This window comes from Nycticebus coucang, chromosome 7, assembly GCF_027406575.1.
Source record: "Nycticebus coucang isolate mNycCou1 chromosome 7, mNycCou1.pri, whole genome shotgun sequence".
NCBI lineage: Eukaryota > Metazoa > Chordata > Mammalia > Primates > Lorisidae > Nycticebus > Nycticebus coucang.
The window spans coordinates 68,225,496-68,246,062 of NC_069786.1; the positions used below are offsets into that span (position 1 = coordinate 68,225,496).

General features: G+C 39.1%; 2 protein-coding genes across 3 annotated transcripts in view; one reads left to right on the forward strand and one right to left on the reverse strand.

Annotated features, from left to right (window-relative positions):
• Window positions 1-20,567, reverse strand: part of SLC25A12 (solute carrier family 25 member 12) — a 302,640-nt gene that overhangs the window by 141,173 nt on the left and 140,900 nt on the right. The window lies entirely within an intron of this gene.
• Window positions 4,354-20,567, forward strand: part of HAT1 (histone acetyltransferase 1) — a 58,160-nt gene continuing 41,946 nt past the window's right edge. The window contains exons 1-4 of the mRNA XM_053596503.1: window positions 4,354-4,420; window positions 6,494-6,598; window positions 14,221-14,296; window positions 16,764-16,884. Coding sequence (XP_053452478.1) covers window positions 4,414-4,420; window positions 6,494-6,598; window positions 14,221-14,296; window positions 16,764-16,884 — 309 coding nt within the window. The 5' untranslated portion in view covers window positions 4,354-4,413. The remainder of the gene's footprint in view (window positions 4,421-6,493; window positions 6,599-14,220; window positions 14,297-16,763; window positions 16,885-20,567) is intronic.

The following is a 20,567-nucleotide window of genomic DNA, read 5'->3' on the forward strand; positions in this document are numbered from 1 at the left end:
TTGAGACAGGGTCTCACTATTTCGCCCTCAGTAGAGTGTCGTAGTGTCAAAGCTCACAGCAACCTCAAACTTTCGGGCTTAAACGATTCTCTTGCCTCAGCCTTCCAAGTAGTTGGGACTACAGGTGCCCACCACAACACCCAGCTATTTTTTGTTGCAGTTGTCATTGTCATTTAGCTGACCCGGGCCGGGTTCAAAACCACCACCCTCAGTTTATGTGGCTGGTGCCATAACCACTGTGCTACAGGTACCAAGCCCATTTAACATGTATCGAGCCCATTTAACAAACATTTAATAGATGTCAATCATTTACAGTGACTTTAGCTCCAAAGTAAAGTATTTTATGAAGGAAATTAGCCCTTTTTACAGCAATAAACATGAGAAAAAAGTAAAAAACATAGTACCAATTTGAGAGACTTGGGCCATAATACTAGCTCTATCAGTTCCTCTCTAAATTACCTCAAGCAGGAGTGTAGAATAAGTCAGGGACCTTCAGGGATGCACAGGTCATCTGCTGGGGTAGAAAGTATTAAAATGAGTATTCATAAATTTTTATTGTCTAAAAAAATTAAAAAGTTAACAATAATGATATTTAATATATGAGTTGATAGTAGTAAAAACATATTTATTGGAAGATGAACACTTTTTTTTTGAGACAGAGTCTCACTTTGATGTCCTTGGTAGAGTGCCATGGAGTAATAGCTCACAGCAACTTCAAACTCTTGGGCTCAAGTGATCCTTTGCCTCAGCCTCTCAAGTAGCTGGGATACAGGCACCTGCCACAGTGCTCCCCTATTTTGCGAGACAGGGTCTCACTCTCGCTCAGGCTTGTCTCAAACCTGTGAATTCAGGCAATCCGCCCACCTCAGCCTCCCAGAGGGCTGGGATTACAGGTGTGAGCCACTGTGCCCCGAGCCTGAGAGGTATATATTTTGAAATAAAGACATTAAGTACCTGCATTTTTTTAGATCTTAGATTGTCTACATCTACTTTCTCATGACTGTATTTTTTATACCATGTAAAACAACATCTCTTCTAGAGGTTTCAAGACAGGAAAGTAAAATTTACTAGTCCATATGCTCTTGAGCCTATACCAATGTGATTGCTAGTTCATTTGTAGTAGTGTAATACAACTTTTTCTCTGGAGAAGATGTTGTTTCTAGACCTCCTATAGGAGAATAAATGTTATCATAGTAATACCACCTCATACTTAAATAGAATTTTAGAGTTTACAAAGTTATTTCATAAATATTATTCTTTTTTATTTTCACAACAATGCAGGGTGGTGACTGGGAAGGTATTACTATCCCCACTTCATAGATGAAACAAGATTGAACAATCATGAAGTAGAAGAACTAAGACTAGTAGGGTATTAAACTTTCTGTAAGACTATGCTACCTCTTCCATATGTATCAGGACAGCATATTCCTTTTGTAAAAGTTTGATTCCTAGGTTGTAACAGTCTACCTTTATAACAAAGTAAAATATAAATTAGAACAGGAAAAAAATACTTACTATAAAAAAGAATGCTTTTTTGTTCTGAGACAGTCTCAAGCTATCACAGTGGGTAGAGTACCGGCACATCACAGGCTCCAACTCAGGCTCAAGTGATCCTCTTACCTCAGTTTTTCTATTTTTAGTAGACATGGGGATCTTGCTTTTGCTCAGGCTGTTCTTGAACAGGTGAGCTCAAGCAATTCACCCAATTCAGCTTTCCAGAGTGCTAGGATTACAGGCGTGAGTCACCTCACCCCGCCTGCCTTTTTTTTTTTTGTAATTTTACTATTACCTTTCTGAAAGAAGTCATTGTCACTTTTTTTGTAAGCTGTACCTAAATATGTATTTTGTGTCATTAAAAAAAAAAAAACAACCATGAACAGTTCTAAGATAAGGACAATTTAAAACTATTTTCAATTATGCAAGCAGATTACATTGACTGCTAGTCAGACAATACAGCAACAAGTTGCATAACATTTCTTTCTTGCAACTAACAATAGTCTCATAGGACTAATCATCTGTTCCAGGTTTTTTGTTTTTTTTTTATTAAATCATAGCTGTGGACATTAATGTGATCATGGGGCACCATACACTGGTTTTATAGACCATTTGACATATTTTCATCACACTGGTTAACATAACCTTCCTGGCATTTTCTTACTGTTAAGACATTTATATTCTACATTTACTAAGTTTCACATGTACCCTTGTAAGATGCACCAGGTGTAATCCCACCAATCACCCTCCTTCCGCCCATCCTTCCCCCTCCCTCCCCTCCCTCTCCCTCTTCCCCATATTCTTAGGTTATAACTGGGTTATAGCTTTCATATGAAAGTCATAAATTAGTTTCATAGTAGGGCTGAGTACACTGTTTCAGGTTTGCTATAATAAAGACATAAATTCCTCTTGATTTCATTTATTTTTTGAGACAGTCTCACTTTGTCGCCCTCAGTAGAGTGCTGTGGAGTCAAAGCTCACAGCAAGTTCAAACTCTTGGGCTTAAGTGATTCTCTTGCCTCAGCCTCCCAAGTAGCTGGGACTACAGGCACCCGCCACAACACCTGGCTATTTGTTTTGTTACTGTTGTCATTGTTGTTTAGCAGGCCCCGTCTAGGTTCTAACCTACCAGCCCCGGTATATGTGGCTAGCGTCCTAACCACTGAGCAAATGACACCCAGTTCCTCTGGATTTCTTATAATAATAATAATAGTTGGTCAGCTACTATTAGATAAGGTAATTTTGAAAAGAACTAATGAATCTCACCATTTTGAAAAAAATATTAAAGACCGTTTTCCTTTTTGATTCATAATATCATTAGTAGCATTGGTTTCAGTTTTCTGTCTTAACATAGTGACTGTAATTTGTGTATTATTTGTTTTAAAGAAAATGGATTTGGGCATTCTCAGTACCTTTCTGATCTTTATCTTTAGGAGGGCCATCTCTATTTAGATCTCAAACCAACACTGGACTGAGTATCTGGTGGACTAGACTCTGCACAGGCTGTATACCAAGAGGGTGCATTGGGCAATTTTTTTCTGGGCTTTGTTTTCCTCATCTATAAAATGATAGGGCGTGTTAGTTCTAGATATCATTCCAAAAGTAAGTTTTAGCTTTAGCATGCATCATTTGTAAAATCTAACAAATATTTGTTGAGATAAAAGATTCTAGTATATGTGTGGTGCCCATAGCACAGTGGTTGTGGCGCCAGCCACATACACGGAGGGTGGCGGGTTCCAATCCAGCCTGGGCCACTTAAACAACTGCAACAAAAAAATAGCCAGGTGTTGTGGCAGGCACCTGCAGTCCCAGCTACTTGGGAGGCTAAGGGAAGAGAATCACTTAAGCCAAAGAGTTTGAGGTTGCTATGAGCTGTGATGCCACAGCACTCTACTGAGGGCAGCATAGTGAGACTGTGTCTCAAAAAAACAAAAAATTCTAGCATATAAACAACATTGTGGGAGTATTTGTGAATACTTAAATAGTGGGTTATCTTCTAAGAGAGTTTCAACAGTTACTACATACTAACAAGCTATGACCCAAATCAGGTAGAATCCTGTGATATAATTCAAACCACCAGGATTTGAGACTAAATCAGGCCACTTGAGGTATTATTAGGTAATGATTTCGGTGCACTAAATAGTTGCTTGCTAACCTTAAGAGTGAAAACAGAGTACCTAAACATCATACTATCTTACTGCTAAAAACACGAGAAAAAGGAAAAACATTAAAACATGGCAAAAGTAAGGCCAGGCTTGGCAGCTCACACCTGTAATCCTAGCACTCGGTGAGGCCTAGGAGGGTGGATCCAGGCCAGCCTAAGCAAAACCCTATTTTTACTAAAAAAAAAAAAAAAACTCACAAAAAACAAACAGTTGCCCCCCCCCATCAAAAACCCGGAAAAAGTAAAAACAAATAAGGAAAATAAGTGAAAATTTCCCTTGTAACTGAAACTCAACTTCTACATTTTACCTAGAAAACTAGGGCTCAGGGGTTTGGCTCTATTGTCCGGGCCAGGGGGAAAGTTTTTCAACCTGCCTCCAAAACCTTTCAGGTACAGAGGGTAAACAGCCCGAAGATGTCTGTAGCATTCAATCAACCCCAAAGAAACGCTCTTCAGGCCAGCGAGCACCCGCACCCGCAAACAGAGGATCCCATATACGGCCTCCTCCACTTCAGGCCTGCGAAGCGGCTGAGCGCACTGGCGGTGGCTAGGCAACGATCCGCGCGTTCTTCGCGGCGTTAGCCCCGCCTCTTGAGGCGCTTCCGCCATCTCACGTCTCGAAACTCCTTCCTTCATTGGCTAGCGTCACGCTGATAGTGGGCGGGGGAAATGTGTCAGGCGTTGCGGTCACTTCCGGCCCGGGAGCGCGCGGGTTGATTCGTCCTTCCTCAGCCGCGGGTTCTCGCAGCTCGGAAATGGCGGGTAAGTTCCCGGGAAAAGTTTACCAAGGGGAGGAGGCGGGCAGATCAGGGAGAGAACGCCTAGACTGTGGTGACAGTGTCTGCCTGGAACTTTCAGGCTCTAGCCTGGGTTCTAGAAGGCCTGCTTTGGACGAGAACCGCGGAACTCTCATCCCAGCTCCCTGTCGGCCGCAGTCCGCACCCCCGCCCCCAACTGTTCGGGCTACTGCGCCTTCTGCTAGCTACCCGCCCCTGCGGAGGGCTGAAGAGGCTGGGGAAAAGCGTCACGATTTGGGCTTGTAAAGTGCCACATGTCTTGGGGCCTGTTTCTTTTCCCATCCCTTTTGCCTACTGCTGGCTCAACTCTACATCTGGTCCTGTTCCCGCCATCTAATTTTAATGTTCAGATCCTCCTCTTCCAGGTCTCCGTCCACCTGCTCTTCTACAGTCAACTTCTGAGCTATTGCGTTGTTGCTTTGCCTTGCTCTAGCATTCTGACCTGGATTTCGCACACTTTAGTATTCCTAGGATCATATTTAGATGTCCTTTGAGAAAGATGTTCCTGCTCTCTTCCAGTAGTTTTAACTACAAATCTAAACTTAATCTTTTAAAGTAGAACGACCACTATAATACAGTTCTCTTGTCTTCGTTATACTCTGCTTTCTCCTTATCGAGTCCTTTCAATAGAAATTTAATAACTTATTGCTGTTATTTTGTTTGTATATTAGTTCTCTTGGTTTGAGTATATTCTTTATTCCAATTATACATCTTTTGAAGTGATGAGCTGTTTCTTTTATCCTTTTACAGAGCCTTTGCAGTTCTCACACTTTAAACATTCCATGTTTATGATTACATTGGCTAGACAAGCTATTGCTTGAGTTCTGCAGATGTTTAAGAAAGACTTACTCTACCAGATAGAGACTATAGGATCCTGGGGTACACTGCTACCACAAAAGGAGAGGGACATTATGTACTGTATAGCGTATTCATATTGTAAGAATGGCATATAAATTTAAATCTCAGGTCCAGCACTTAGTAGTTTGGTGCCCTTCAGCTAAACCTGATAGTGCATGGATTCACCTTTCTAAGCCTGAGTTTTTGAATATGAGATGGAGTTGAGTACCTCCTTATAAAATTGTGAGGATTAAGCCAATACCCTGTGTATGATTTCACACGGTTAACTTTGTTGCTTAGGCTATACATAAATTCCTTGAAGTGGATTCTGTAATCTCAGTTTTATAGATTAGGATCAAAGAGGTAAAATAATATACTCTTGTTCACAGAACTAGTGTAGTGGTCAATTTGAATTCAGGAATTATGACTCTAAACTATTAAACTATACTTTCTCAAGTCTTTCACATTTTCTGAATTTTTTTTTTTTTTTTTTTTTTGAGACAGAGTCTCACTGTGCCTCAGTAGAGTGCTGTGGCGTCACAGCTCAAGCAACCTCAAACTCTTGGGCTTAAGCAATTCTCTTGCCTCAGCCTCCCAAGTAGCTGGGACTAGAGGCACCCACCACAATGCCGGGTTATTTTTGCTGTTCTAGTTGTTTGGCAGGCCCAGTGGGTTTGAACCCTCCAGCGCCAGTGTATGGGGCCTGCGCCCTAGTTGCTAAGAGCCTGAGTACGTATGTTTTAACCACTTTTTGAAGTTTATAGCATGTTGTTACCCTCCTTCTTTCCTTTCTATTCATGACTTTTTGACTTTTTCCCCTTGAATTTTTACTAATTTTTTTTTTTTTGAGACAATTCTCTGTTGTTTCAGTTAGAGTGTAGTGGCATCCTCATAGCTCACTGCAACCTCCTCAAACTCTTCGACTCAAGTGATCCTTCTGCCTCAGCCTCCCAAGTAGCTGGGCCTACAGGCTCCTACCACAACACCTGGCTAATTTTTCAGTTTTTACTAGAAATGGGGTATTGTTCTTGCTCAGACTGGTCTAGAACTCCTGGCCTCAAGCAATCCTCCCACCCAGGCCTCCCAAACTGCTAAGATTACCGGTGTGAACAACCAGGACTCCCAAAGTGCTAGGATTACAGACATGAACAACCAACCTAAATCACTTCTAACTAAAGCTTTTACAAACCTTTTTTCTTAGGATTTGGTGCTATGGAGAAATTTTTGGTAGAATATAAGAGTGCAGTGGAGAAGAAACTGGCAGAATACAAATGTAACACTAATACAGCAATTGAACTAAAATTAGGTATGTATATCATTTCTAAGTGATATTATATATATACTATGTATGTATATACAGTAGAACCTTTGTAAGTTGACCACCTCACTCAAGGGACCGTATCTAACTGGTCAGCATATTAAAGTGGTCAACATAAGGGCTACTGTACTGTACATGCAGTGTATGTCTGGTCTATGAAAATTAAGTAAACTTAAGGTGGTTAATGTAGGGAAGTGGTCGTCTACGGAGGTTCTACTATATAATCTTCAAATTTGAAGTAGAATTTTACGTAAGAGCAGCTGTTTATGTAAATGTATAGTTTTCTGTATTTGTTGAACAGATTCAGATTTTATTCAGTATTGATTTATGTTATGGTGAATAGATATTTGAGAAGTGGCACAGTTTGATCCTTAGTTGGTTGAATCTATGGATGTAGAACCTATATATGTGGGGAAGGGTGGGCAACAGTATTTCATTTTCTTGCTTTATTGTACTGGCTGGGACCTCTGTTATAATGTGGAATGGAAGTAGTAGGGTAGACAAACATTCTTGTCTTACATTCAATTTAAGTACAAAAATGTTGAGATTCACTGCGAAGTATGATGTTAGCTGCAGCTTTTTCCTATGTGCCCTTTATTAGGTTGAGGAAGTTTCCTTTTATCCTTGGTTTGATAAGAGTTTTGTCATGAATAAGTAATGCTTTGAGATCATATGATTTTCTCCTTTAATTCTGATACTATGGTGAATCACATTACTGGGTTTATAAGTATCAAATTAGTCTTGCATGGCAGTGTATTATACATTTTTTTGCCTTGCTGGATTTGGCTTGGTAATGTTTTGTTAAGAATCTTTCCAGCTACTCGGGAGGCTGAGGCAAGAGAATCGCTTAAGCCCAGGAGTTGGAGGTTGCTGTGAACTGTGTGAGGCCACGGCACTCTACCGAGGGCCATAAAGTGAGACTCTGTCTCTACAAAAAAAAAAAAAGAATCTTTGTTCAGGCTCAGTGCCCATAGCACAACGGTTACAACGCCAGCCACATGGACCAAGGCTGGCAGGTTCAAGCCCAGCCCAGGCCTGCTAAACAACAATGACAACTGCAAACAAAAAATAGGTGGGCATTGTGATGGGTGCCTATAGTCCCAGTTACTTGGGAGGCTGAGGCAAAAGAATCGCTTAAGCCCAAGAGTTTGAGATTGCTGTGAGCTGTGAAGCCACAGCACTTGACCGAGGGTGACATAGTGAGACTCTGTCTCAAAAAAAAAAAAAAGAATCTTTGTTCATTCAAAGGGATTGCTGGAGCCCAAGAGTTTGAGGTTGCTGTGAGCTATGATATCACAGCTCTCTACCAAAGGTGACGAAGTGAGACTTTGTCTCAAAAAAAAAAAAAAAAGGAAATTTCTCTGTTTTGTTCAACTTTCTTCGTAATATTCCCTTATTACCATTTTAATGACTGTAGAATCTATTATCCCTTTTTGAGGATATTGGTCATTTGTGGTATTGGTAATTTGTCTTTTCTCTTTTTTTCTTCATAAGTCTGCATACAAGTTTATCAGTCTTTTTGATCTTTTCAGTAATTACCTTTCTCTACTTTTTTTTTTTTTTTTGAGACAGCATTTCACTTTGTCTCCTTGGTAGAGTGCCATGGCATCATAGGTCACAGCAACCTCAAACTCCTGGGCTCAAGATTCTCTTGCCTCAGCCTCCCCAGTAGCTGGGATTACAGGCACCTGCCACAATACCCAGCTAATTTTTCTATTTTTAGTAGAGATGAGTTCTCTTGCTCAGGCTGGTCTTGAACTCCTGAGCTCAAGTAAGCTTTCTTCTTTGGCCTTTCAGAGTGCTAGGATTACAGATGTTAGCCACTGTGCCCAGCCTTTACTGATTTTCTGTCCTTAGTCTATCAATTAAAACAATTGAGAGAGGCTCTTGAAATCTTTGCTATTGTGGATTTGTCTGTTTATGTTTTCAGTTGTTGGTTTTGCTTGGTGTAGTTGCACCTCTGATATTAGATGCATGTGGATTTAGACTATATGTCTTTTTGATGAATTGACCTTACTCATTATAAAGTGTTCCCTCTGTATCTTTGGTAATAAAGATATCTTTTTAACTCTGTCCTTTCTTTAACACTTTGTCTTACCTCATATTGAAATCTATTTTGTCAGATACTAATATAACAATGAGAAATTTTTAGACATGGGAGAAATTAACAGCATATTTATATGCTGTCATCTAGGTGAGTGGGAGGAGTGACTGGACTTGAGTACTTTGTTATGATTGTTAGGTAGCACTAAGAGCCCACTTCAAGTTAGTACTTATGAATATAAAATGAGGTCAGCCACATTCAGGTGGAAGAGTACAGAAAAGAGTAGACACATAGTCAGATTTAACTAGAGTTGTGTTTTACCAGGTTGCTATGACAAAAATTAGGGCAAAGGCTTTGAAGATGTTTATAAAGGACTGATGATATTCCTGGGTCATGGAACTCTACACTGAAAAGAGAGGAAAAGTGAGGCTATGAGGTAGAGGAAAGATAGTGAAATTATATTTGAATCAACTCATTTTAAGTCTTGGTGGGGTTAAGGAATTGTTCAAATTGGGATATCAGAGGGAGTAAATTAGGAAAATAAGACGTGATGGTGAGATTGTACAGTGTTTTGGAATAGAGATTAAGGGGGCATAATTATCAATAATGATAAGTAAGAGATAGGGCATGTCATGGGAATAAGTGGCTAAGGAATAGTAAAGACAAGATGCATGGAGGAGGAATTAAGGAATTGAAAGGGTAGGTGGAAAGATTAATTTCCATTAATTTTGAAGTCATCAAGATTTAAGTCAGGCGTGATGTTTGAAAGTATGACAATGAACCAGGAGCTGAATTCTTCAAAGAATGAGGGAGAGATATAGAACATGAGCTTCAAAGCTGCTTTTTTTTAAGGTCTGAAGAAAGAAACATTCAGAAACCAGCAATGAGGAGCAAAGGGGATACGGTGTTCTAGCACAGTGGTTCTCAACCTTCCTAATGCTGTGGCCCTTTAATACTGTTTCTGTGGGTTGCAACCCACAGGTTGAGAACCGTTGTAGCAGTATGAAGGGATGGGAGAGAAAACAGCTCCTACCTGAGAGTTGTAAGAGAAGTAAAGTCTACAGGAGAGAGCCATGTGTGTCAGTATACTGTTAGAACAAGAAGACGTGGGAAGAGGTTGAGGATCTGGAGAATTTTTGTGATGTCTGACCCATAAGTTTCACAGTGGTCATAGGGAGTTGGGAAGGGTGAGATTAGATTAGTAGTTTTAGGCTCGATGCCTGTAGCTCAGTGGCTAGGGCGCTAGTCACATACATTGGAGCTGGTAGGTTCGAATTCAGCCTGGGTCTGCCAAACAACAATGACAGCTACAACAACAACAACAACAACAAAAAACAGCTGGACGTTGCAGCGGGTGCCTGTAGTCCCAGCTACTTGGGAGGCTGAGGCAAGAGAATCGCTTAAGCCCAAGAGGTAAAGATGCTGTGAGCTGTGACGCCATGGTACTCTACCCAGGGCAACAGCTTGAGACTCTGTCTCAGAAAAAAAAAAAGAAGAAGATTAGTAGTTTTACATTACTGTATGAAGATGAGAATCCTTGTGATAATTTAAGAATTTGAGGTTTAGGGGAATAAACAACATGATGGCATTAATCACAGTGTTTCCAAGGAATACTGTAATGTTGTGATATCTAATGTTGTATGCTGGTGGTGCTGATGGAAATGTTGGGGCCACCTCTGTATTTTAAAATAATATAATTGAACCTTTATTTATTTATTTATTTATTTTAAACAGAGTCTCACTATATCACCCTCAGTAAAGTGCTCTGGCATCACAGTTCACAGCAACCTCCAACTCTTGGGGCTTAAGCCATCCTCTTGCCTCAGCGTCCCAAGTAGCTGGGACTACAGGCACCTGCCACAATGCCTGGCTATTTTTAGAGACGGGTTCTCACTCTTGCGCTGGCTGGTCTCTAGTAATCCACCCCTCTCAGCCTCCCAGAGTGCTAGGATTACAGGTGTGAGCCTGCTCCTGCCCCTGGATTGATTCAGCCTTAAAACTGCTACTTAACCAACTTTTAGTTCCTATTTCTTTAGATCACGTTCCATGGAAAAATATTAAAACCACACTAATATGGATGACAGGGGCTTTGGAAGAAGGCCAATCTGGATTATTGAGATAATTAGCATAAGTAAGCTTCTGGCACTTTTCTTGTTCATTACTTGTCTCTTTTTTCTGTTCATGTCTCTTTACCCATCACTACTAAAGTGCTGCATAACATAGCTGGGCAAGGTGGTTCACACCTGTAATTCCTGACAGTCTGGGAGGCCGCGGTGGGAAGATTACTTGAAGTCAGGAGTTCCAGACCAGCCTGAGCAAGAACAAGACTCCACCTCTACAAAATATAGAAAATTTAGTTGGGTGTGATGACTATAAGGTGGCTCACCTGTAGTCACAGGTACTCATGAGGCTGAGGCAAAAGGATCGCAATAGCCCAGGAGTTCTAAGTTGCAGTGAGTTAGGCTAATGCCCCTTGCACTCTACCTAGGGCAACAGAGCAAGATCGTGTCTCAAAAAAGAATAAAATGCTACCGGGCGGCACCTGTGGCTCAAAGGAGTAGGGCGCTGGCCCCATATGCCGGAGGTGGCGGGTTCAAACCCAGCCCCAGCCAGAAACTGCAAAAAAAACAAAAAGAAAAGAAAAAAAATGTTACCTAGCATACATATTATATTAGAAGCAGTAGTTTGAAATTAATTTTTCAGAATTCTAGAGATTTTCAAACATTAGAGATAGAATAGTTGGGAAGTTTTTGGTAATGAGTCTCTATATATTGTACTATTTTAAACTATGAAATATTACAAACATACAAAAAATATAGAAAAAACTAATGAATACATGTATCTACGATCCCATCATTCTTCTTTTTCAAATCTTAGCATTTGGTTGTATATGCCCAGGCCTCTTTTTATTCTTTTAATCTTTATTATGAAAATTTTCAAACACAGCCTTGAGAAAATAGAATAAACTCACCCATACATGGATATCCAACACCTAGATTCAACAGTTAACATTTTGCCATATTTTCTTTAGAGCATGTATTTTGGAATTATTTGAAAGGAGGTAATGAACATCATGACACTTCCTTTGCACATCACCTAATATGTGAATATTTACATATGTAACCATAATGTTTTATATTATCACATCTAACAAAATTAATGATAGCTTTTTAATATCATATAATTTTCTAGTTTCCCTAGCTTCAAAAAATTATTTAAATCATGATTCAATCAAAGATTATGTACTGCATTTGGTTGTAGTGTTTCTTTAGTTTCCATTAATCCAGAACAGTCCCTCCCCCACATGCAGCTTTTCCTTCCATATCGTTAATTTATTTGGAAGAGTAAAGTCATTGCACAGAGTTGTTAAATTTATATTCTGCATTTGTCTTCCTTTTTTCTTTTTTTTTTTTTTGGTGTTGTTTAATTTATTCCTCTATCTTCTATTTCCTGTAAGTTGGAAGGTAAAGAGCTAGATTAGATTTGGGGTATTTTTGAGGAAGCTTCATGGGGGATGCTATATGCTTTATTGCCTTGAATCAGGAAGCACATCATGAGTGGTACTAAGTTAGATCACTTGGAAAGGTGACTGTCAGATCTCTATAGTGAAGATATCATTCCTTATGTAGTACTTTGACAGCCAGTGAATGATTTGTTCCATAAGGACTGTGTTAGAAATTTTTCATCTATAGTTCAAATTTTCATTCTTCAGCCCCTTAAGGATTTTTTGATAAAGTTTTTCTTCATAAGGTAAATTATGTCGGGAAAATGTTCAATGTATTTGTACTTACAACCCATAACAAAAGGAATCCTTCTTAGATAGGTAGAAATTAAAGTTGAGAGTACAGAGTATCCTCAAGGAATACGATCCTTGAGGAACAAAGATACAGAGGATTGAACATCATGCATCTTCTCAGTAAAAGGACTCTCGGGGCTGTCCTGCACCTATGGTTAGCCTCACCTCTTGCAGCTTGTACTGTCAGTCCGTGTCTCGCATGATCATTTTTGGCGGTCGCGACAGGAGGAATCTTCTTAATCCTCAAGGAAACGAAGGAATCTGTGTAGCTGCTAGTGGGTATATAAGATATTAAAATATTTTCAGAGTGCAGCTTGGTGCCTGTAGCTCAGTGAGTAGAGCAACGGCCACATACCCCAAGGCTGGCGGGTTCAAGCCCAGCTCTGGCCTACTAAACAACAATGACAACTGCAACCAAAAAATAGCCGGGTGTTGTAATGAGCGCCTGTAATCCCAGCTGCTTGGGAGGCTGAGGCAGGAGAATCGTTTAAGCCCAAGAGTTTGAGGTTGCTGTGAGCTGTGACAACGCAGCACTCTACTGAGGGCACCATAGTGAGACTGTCTCAAAAAAAAATTTTTTTTTTCAGAGTGGATTTCAGCAGTATTTATAAAAATATTTTAATACTCTTACTTTATTTTTCCATTACCAGCAGTATATATATTGCAGTACTCTTACCTTATTATTATTATTATTTTTTTGAGACAGTCTCATTATGTTGCCCTCAGTAGAGTGCTGTGGCGTCACAGCTCATAGCAACCTCAAACTCTTGGGCTTAAGCGATTATGTTGCCTCAGCCTCCCAAGTAGCTGGGACTACAGATGCCCCCCACAATGCCCAGCTATTTTTTTGTCATAGTTGTCATTGTTTAGCAGGCCCAGGCTGGGTTAGAATGCTTACCTTATTTTTCTATAGCAAGGTGTGCATAAGGATATCATTGCAGTGGGGGGAAGGTTGTTTTTTTGATACAGAGTTTTGCTCTGTCATCCAACTGGAGAGTAGGATCCTTATAGCTTCTGAAACCTAAAATTCCTGGGCTAAAGTTATTCTCCTGCCTTAGCCTCCTGAGTTGCTAGGACTACTGGCACATGTCACCATGCCCAGCTAATTTTTAAATTTTGTTTAAGGTTGGGGTCTTGCTATTACCCAGGCTGGTCTTGAAGTTCTGGCCTCAACCTATCCTCCTGCCTCAGCCTACCAAAGTGGCGTACCTGTGCCTGGCCCTTGAAGTGTTATTTCTTGTAGCAAAAAAAAAAAAAACATGAGAACAACATAAATGTCATCTAGCAATCAGAAAAAAATGATGTGATTACATGGGCTTTATCAAACTCAGGTTATTCTTATTCTTAGAGTGTTTCCTACAGCATTCTGTTTTCATTTCTTGAAAGATGGTGTAGTTTTTCTTATCTCAAAGTGTCTTTTTTCCTTTTATTTTTTGCATTCCTTATAAACATACAGAAAAATAAAAACTAAATCAAGTGCCTCTGTTATACCTAATCTTCTAATTCTTAGAATAAGTAAGGTTTTTTAAATAAATTTTAGCCCTGCTGTTTCCTTCCCTCCGTGAATAAGGTTTTGATGCTGAAGCACTCAAATAATGTTCATTGCTTACTAGTCTTATGAGAATCCAATGTAAATCTTATAATGGAGAAATGGCATTTTTAAGTAAGAAAAATGTTGGTTGTATCCTAGTTGTAGTGGAATCCTTGAAGTAGAAATACTTGTCACCTTTCATATATTTAGTATCTCAATATTTTTTCTCTTTTAAACAGTTCGTTTTCCTGAAGATCTTGAGAATGACATTAGAACTTTCTTTCCTGAATACACCCATCAACTCTTTGGAGATGAGTAAGTAACTTAGTAAAATAAAACGTTTGCCAAATTAGTGTGGCAAAAAAGAAAAAATCATTTTTTTCTTCCAGATTTAGAAATTCGATTTTGTTTTCTGTATTTTTTATGTAATTTATCTTAAAGTACTATATATTAGAATAGTATTTTTACATTGAACACCAATCTATATAATGCCTACCATTTAGTGGTATAAATGCATTATATTCTTTAGTTCTCACAATAGTACATGTTAGTATGGTATTATTGTTTGCTATTTTGTTCCATGGTAGAATTGGGTAATAGCCTAAGGACATATGAATGGCTAGAATTCAGATGCAGGCAATGTGACTCTAGAGCCTGTACTCATAACTACTACTTTTTCTTTTTTTGTTCTTTTAAACTTTTGATTTTGAAAAACATTTAAATTTGCAGAAAGTTGCGAGAATAGTACAGTGAACTCCATATATCCTTTTCTTGGACTTTCTACTTAACATTTAGCCACATTTGCTTTAATCATTTTCTCTTCTTACAAAGATATATCGTTGGCCTCTTTGCCTTCTTGCCCTAGCAGTGGAGGTCTGTTTGCTGTCTGTGGCAAAAACAAAACAGAACAAAGATATATTGTTGTTATGGAACCATTTGAGAGTAGGTTGCAGGTATATCTTGATGATCCCTTTCCCCTGAATTCTTCAGTATGTATCTCCTAAAATCAAAGGCAATACCCATTGTAGAATTATCAAAACTCAGGAAATTTAACATTGAGACAATATTATTTTCTAATATGTAGTTCGTGTTTCAGATTTTATGAATTGATTCCCAATAATTCTTTTTATAGCAATTTTTCCCCATCCTGGATTGAATTCAGAACCATACTGCATTTAGTTGCCATATTTCTTCATTCTCCTTTAATATAAAAGAGTTCTTCAGCCTTTCTTTGTTTTTCATGACAGACATATTTTGTTGAGTATAGGCTAGTTTTGTAGAACCCTCAGTTTGGATTAGAGTTTGACTAGTTTCTTTATGATTAAATTCAAATAATGCTTTTTTTTTTGAAAACAGAATCTCATTCTATTGCCCAGGCTAGAGTACCTTGGCTTCAGCCTGCCTCAGAGCAACTTTGAATGCCTAGGCTCAAGCAGTCCTCCTGTCTCAGCTTCCTGAATAGCTTGGACAACAGGTGCCCACCACAATGCCTGTCTAATCTTTTTATTTATTTTTTATTTTATTTATTTATTTTTTTGAGACAGAGTCTCATTTTGTTGCCCTCAGTAGAGTGCTGTGGCATCATAACTCACAGGAACCTCTAGCTCTTGGGCTTAGGCAATTCTCTTGCCTCAGCCTCCTGAGTAGCTGGGATTACAGGTGCCTGCTACAACATCCGGCTATTTTTTGTTGTTGTTGTTGTTGGTGGTGGTGGTGGTGTTTGGCTGGGGCCGGGTTTGAACCTGTCACCCTCGGTATATGGGGCCGGCACCCTACTCACTGAGCCACAGGCGCCACCCATCTTTTTATATTTTTAGTAGAGACAGGGTGTCACCCTTTCTTAGGCTGGTCTTGAACTCCTGAGCTCAAGGGATCCTCCCACTTCGGCCTCCTAGAGTGGTAGGCATGAGCTACCAAGCCTTGCCCAGAATTCACTTTAAAAAAAAAAAACAACACAGCTTTATTGAAATATAATTATATACTGTATATTTCATTTATTTGCAGTATACAATTCAGTGGTTTTTGGTACATTCAGAATTGTGTAATCATCATCACTATCAATTTTCATCATTCCCATCAAAACCCTATAATCTGTTAGCAGGCACATTCCTTCTCCTCCACCCCCTAACCCTCTGTACTAGGCAATTACATTGCTTTAGATTTATTTATTCCAGATATTTTAGAATTCACTTTTTAAAAGACTAGGAAAGGGAATAGCAAGGCATAGGTGTAACAGCAGGAAGCAGGGTTGGAAAAGTTAGCAGCCACTCTAGATCTGTGAACCAGAAGGGTTTAAGTGTAATTAGATAGGTGCTGTCACTGTTTTCAGCAGTTTTGAAAGTTGATAATAGAAACAAGTGGTAAGCTGGAAGGACTGGTCAAAGGCTAGGTCTTAGCTGCTTACCTAGCCAGGTCCTAGTTTAATGCTACTGTGTCTCATTTGAAATGCCAGTACTAATAATAGTAACAGCAGCAACAATAGCAGTAGCAGTGTTGTCTAACATTTATTGAACCCTTAAAGAACATGTCAATCAATGTTGTAAGTAGTTTGCATGTTCTAACTTACTCATTTAACCCAAACAATGTTCCTGAGTTAGGCACCATTATTCTATTTTATAGATGAAAACTGAGTCATTACAAATATTTGTTTCTTTTTAAAAAATATTAAAATTTTAAGTAAGTCTTGAAACTACTAGTGAAGTTAAACTTATTTTATATGTAGGATTAATACTTTTTTCATGACTCTGAAAACATTTTGTTTATTGCTTTTTTTCCATTCCAGTGAAACTGCTTTTGGTTACAAGGGTCTGAAGATCTTATTATACTATATTGCTGGCAGCCTGTCAACAATGTTCCGTGTCGAGTATGCATCTAAAGTTGATGAAAACTTTGACTGTGTGGAGGTAAGAACAAAAATAAATTTATTTTTAACTATTTTCCAGTTGAATTTAAAGCATGTTTTGAAATTTAAAGGCTTAGAGGAAGAGAGAACCTGTTAGATGGTAATTTTAAAATCACATATTCTGTGCTTAGTTATGGAGGCATTTTCTCCCTGTCATTTTAGTTAATCCTGTGATTATGATCTTTAGTTCTGTTTCCTGGGTGGACCTTCTCCATAAAAACATTTATAATTAGAGTTTGTTTCATTTGTTTATTTTTTTTTTACCAATTTTTATTTTTTATTGTGGACGTGGAAATTATTTCTTTTCCTAGAAGTCAAAGAAGAGAGAGGGAAATATCTTAATTTTCTATTTTTACTTCATGTAGAATATCTATTTAAATTTTTCTTGCTGCATTTCTAATCCCACAAATTTTGCTTGTATATTCCTTTATGGATAGCACCTTGAATATATATGGCTGAGGGATATTGATTTTAGACTTTACTTCCAGACTGTGAGAGAATAAATAATCTGTTGTTTTAAGCCACCAAATTTGTGGTAATTTGTTACAGCAGCTACAGGAAAGTAATGTGTATTTTCATACCAGGAAGGGGGGGGTGCTACATAGTAAATAACTAAAAATGTAGATATAGTTTTTGGAAATGGGTAGAAGCTAAAAGAATTTTGAGGTGCATGATAGAAAAAGTATAAATTGTTTTGAATAGAAATGTTGGTAGAAATGTAGACATTAAAGGCACTGCTGGTTTGGGCTTAGAACAAAATTAGGAGCACCAGAGAGAGCATGTATCATCTTACAAAATACATATATCATCATGAACATAGTTTTGGTAGAAATTTGAACATTAAACACACCTCTGGTGAGAGCTCAGAAGGAGATGAAGAACATGTATTTGGAAACCGAAGGAAAGGAGATCCTTTTTACATAGTGAAAGCAAGTCTGGATACCTTGTGTCCTACAGTTATGTGACAAGAAGAATTTGGAAGCAATGAGCTTGGATATGTAACTGAGGAGATTTTTAGGTTAAGTGTTAAGGGTGTGGCCTGGTCTTTGGCTTCTTATAGGCTTCTTATAGGAAAATGTAAGAGGAAGGAAATAAATTGCTGGAAGGTTGTTAAACAAAAAGGGTCCAGGGAAATTCTCAGCCTGTCCACATTTTAGAAGACACTAAAATTAGAAGACTCACTGTCAGGAAAGTGTGCTCTGGAGAGAGCTTACAAAGTGTGGCAACACCCTTTTGCTAGTACTGAAGAGATTAGCCATGTGACTCAGATCTCAATCATCTCAGCAAAATGTCAGAATAGAGATCTGGGGAAAATCTGTGGAGGAACCTCTTATCTAATGGTGTGAACTCTCATGATATACATGGTGACCCACAAGGGTTTTGAGAATCAAAACTTCAAATGCAGCTTGGACTGACAGGACAAAATGAAGGAAGGCTGATGAACTCTCAGAATTCCACAGGCAGGAAACAGGCTAACCACACTGCTCAGCTGCCAACATGTGCCACCCTTTAAAAAAACGAGAAGAATGACTCTATGGGCAAAGCTTTAGGCCTAGAGGGAGGGCTACGGGCCACAGTTATTTCTAGGCCTTGCAACCTAATGGAATTTGCCATGCTGGATTTTGAAGTTGCTTGGTACCAGTGACACCTTTTTCATTCCATTTTCTACTTTTTGGAATAAGAAAATCTCTTAACTTTTCCTATGGCTTTCCCACCATTGTTATTTTGGAAGTGATACATGTTTTCTAACCTCACATGTTCACAGAGGGAGAGTATTTTGTTCTATGATATATCATACCCAGAGTCTCACATATATCTGATTTAGATAACTTAGATGATGATATTTAAATAAGATTTTGGACTTCAGTTGATGCTGTAATGGTTGAGACTTCAAAAGGGATATTGTGATGGAATGAATGTTTTTACATGTGGGATGGACATGAACCTTTGAGAGTCTTAAGAAAATTATATATTGGGCAGCGCCTGTGGCTCAGTCGGTAGGGCGCTGGCCCCCTATACCGAGGGTGGCGGGTTCAGGCCCAGCCCCGGCCAGACTGCAACCAAAAAATAGCCGGGCGTTGTGGTGGGCGCCTGTAGTCCTAGCTACTCGGGAGGCTGAGGCAAGAGAATCACCTAAGCCCAGGAGTTGGAGGTTGCTGTGAGCTGTGTGAGGCCACGGCACTCTACCGAGGGCCATAGGATGAGACTCTGTCTCTACAAAAAAAAAAAAAAATTATATATTTTACATGTGTTCTGTTTTGGGGCATTAAAACTTCATCAAGAATTACCTTACAGGGCGGTGCCTGTGGCTCAGAGGAATAGGACGCCGGCCCCATATACAGAGGTGGTGGGTTCAAACCGGGCCCCAGCCAAAAACTGCAAAAAAAAAAAAAAAAAAGAATCCTTTACAGAGGCCAGCCACAGTGGCTGGCCTAGCAGTCTGGGAGGAGGCAGAAGGATTGCTTGAGATCAGAAGTTCAAGATGAGCCTGAGCAGTGATACCTTGTCTCTACTAAAAATAGAAAAATTAGCCAGGCATTGTGGTGGGTGCTTGAAGTCCCATCTACTCAGGAGGCTGAGATGGGAGGATTGCTGAACTGAGGTTGCTGTGAGCTGGGATGATGCCATAGCACTCTAGCCTAGGGTAACAGAGTGAGACTGTTTCAAAAAATAAATTAGAATATAAAGGGAAAAAAAGAACTATAGAGTTGATTTTTTTTTTTTTTTTTGTAGAGACAGAGTCTCACTTTATGGCCCTCGATAGAGTGCCGTGGCATCACACAGCTCACAGCAACCTCCAACTCCTGGGCCCAAGCAACTCTCCTGCCTCAGCCTCCCGAGTAGCTGGGACTACAGGCGCCCACCACAACGCCCAGCTATTTTTTGGTTGCAGTTCAGCCGGGGCCGGGTTTGAACCCGCCACCCTCGGTATATGGGACCGGCGCCTTAACGACTGAGCCACAGGAGCTGCCCTAGAGTTGATTTTTTTAGATTAAATCCCATTTTGTCACTGAGTCATATTTATAAAATTGAAGATTACATTCTTACAGTACATAAAATCTCTTTGCACTTATAAATTTAGCAAATTTTAGTACATCTGTCATCTTGTTGATAATACTGTGCTACACACAGAGAATTAAAATTGGGAAAATGAAGATCTTTTTATATTACTAGACACTGGATGTCATAACTTTATTTTGTAGAAGTAGTAGTTCCTAAATTATTAAGAATGAAACCAACTTTTTTAAGGCTTTAAACTAACTTTAACTTCTGACTTTACATTTTTTGCCAACAGTGTCATCACCTTTTTACTTGTATGGTTAAAACCTGTTATTACTTGAAACAACTTATTTGGCCTCTTTTATTTTTTCTCTTGGTTTTCTTTTATTGTAACGGTTCTGCCCAAAGTCACACTAGTAAATCATCAAGGTTATGTTAGGAGATGATCACTTAGTGGTATTAGTGTATTACATGTATATGGCAATATCCTGATTAAAAGATGCTAGGATTGTTCTGAATGGGTCCTGGTACTTGTGCTAATTAATATTTACTTTTGTTTTTTACAGTGTTTCCCCTTCTCCCCCACATTTTATGCTAGGAGCTCCCGATTTACTGCTGTTGATAGGAGAACTTCCCTTAGCAAATAATCCTCTTATAGATAAAAGTACTATATTGGTAACCTTA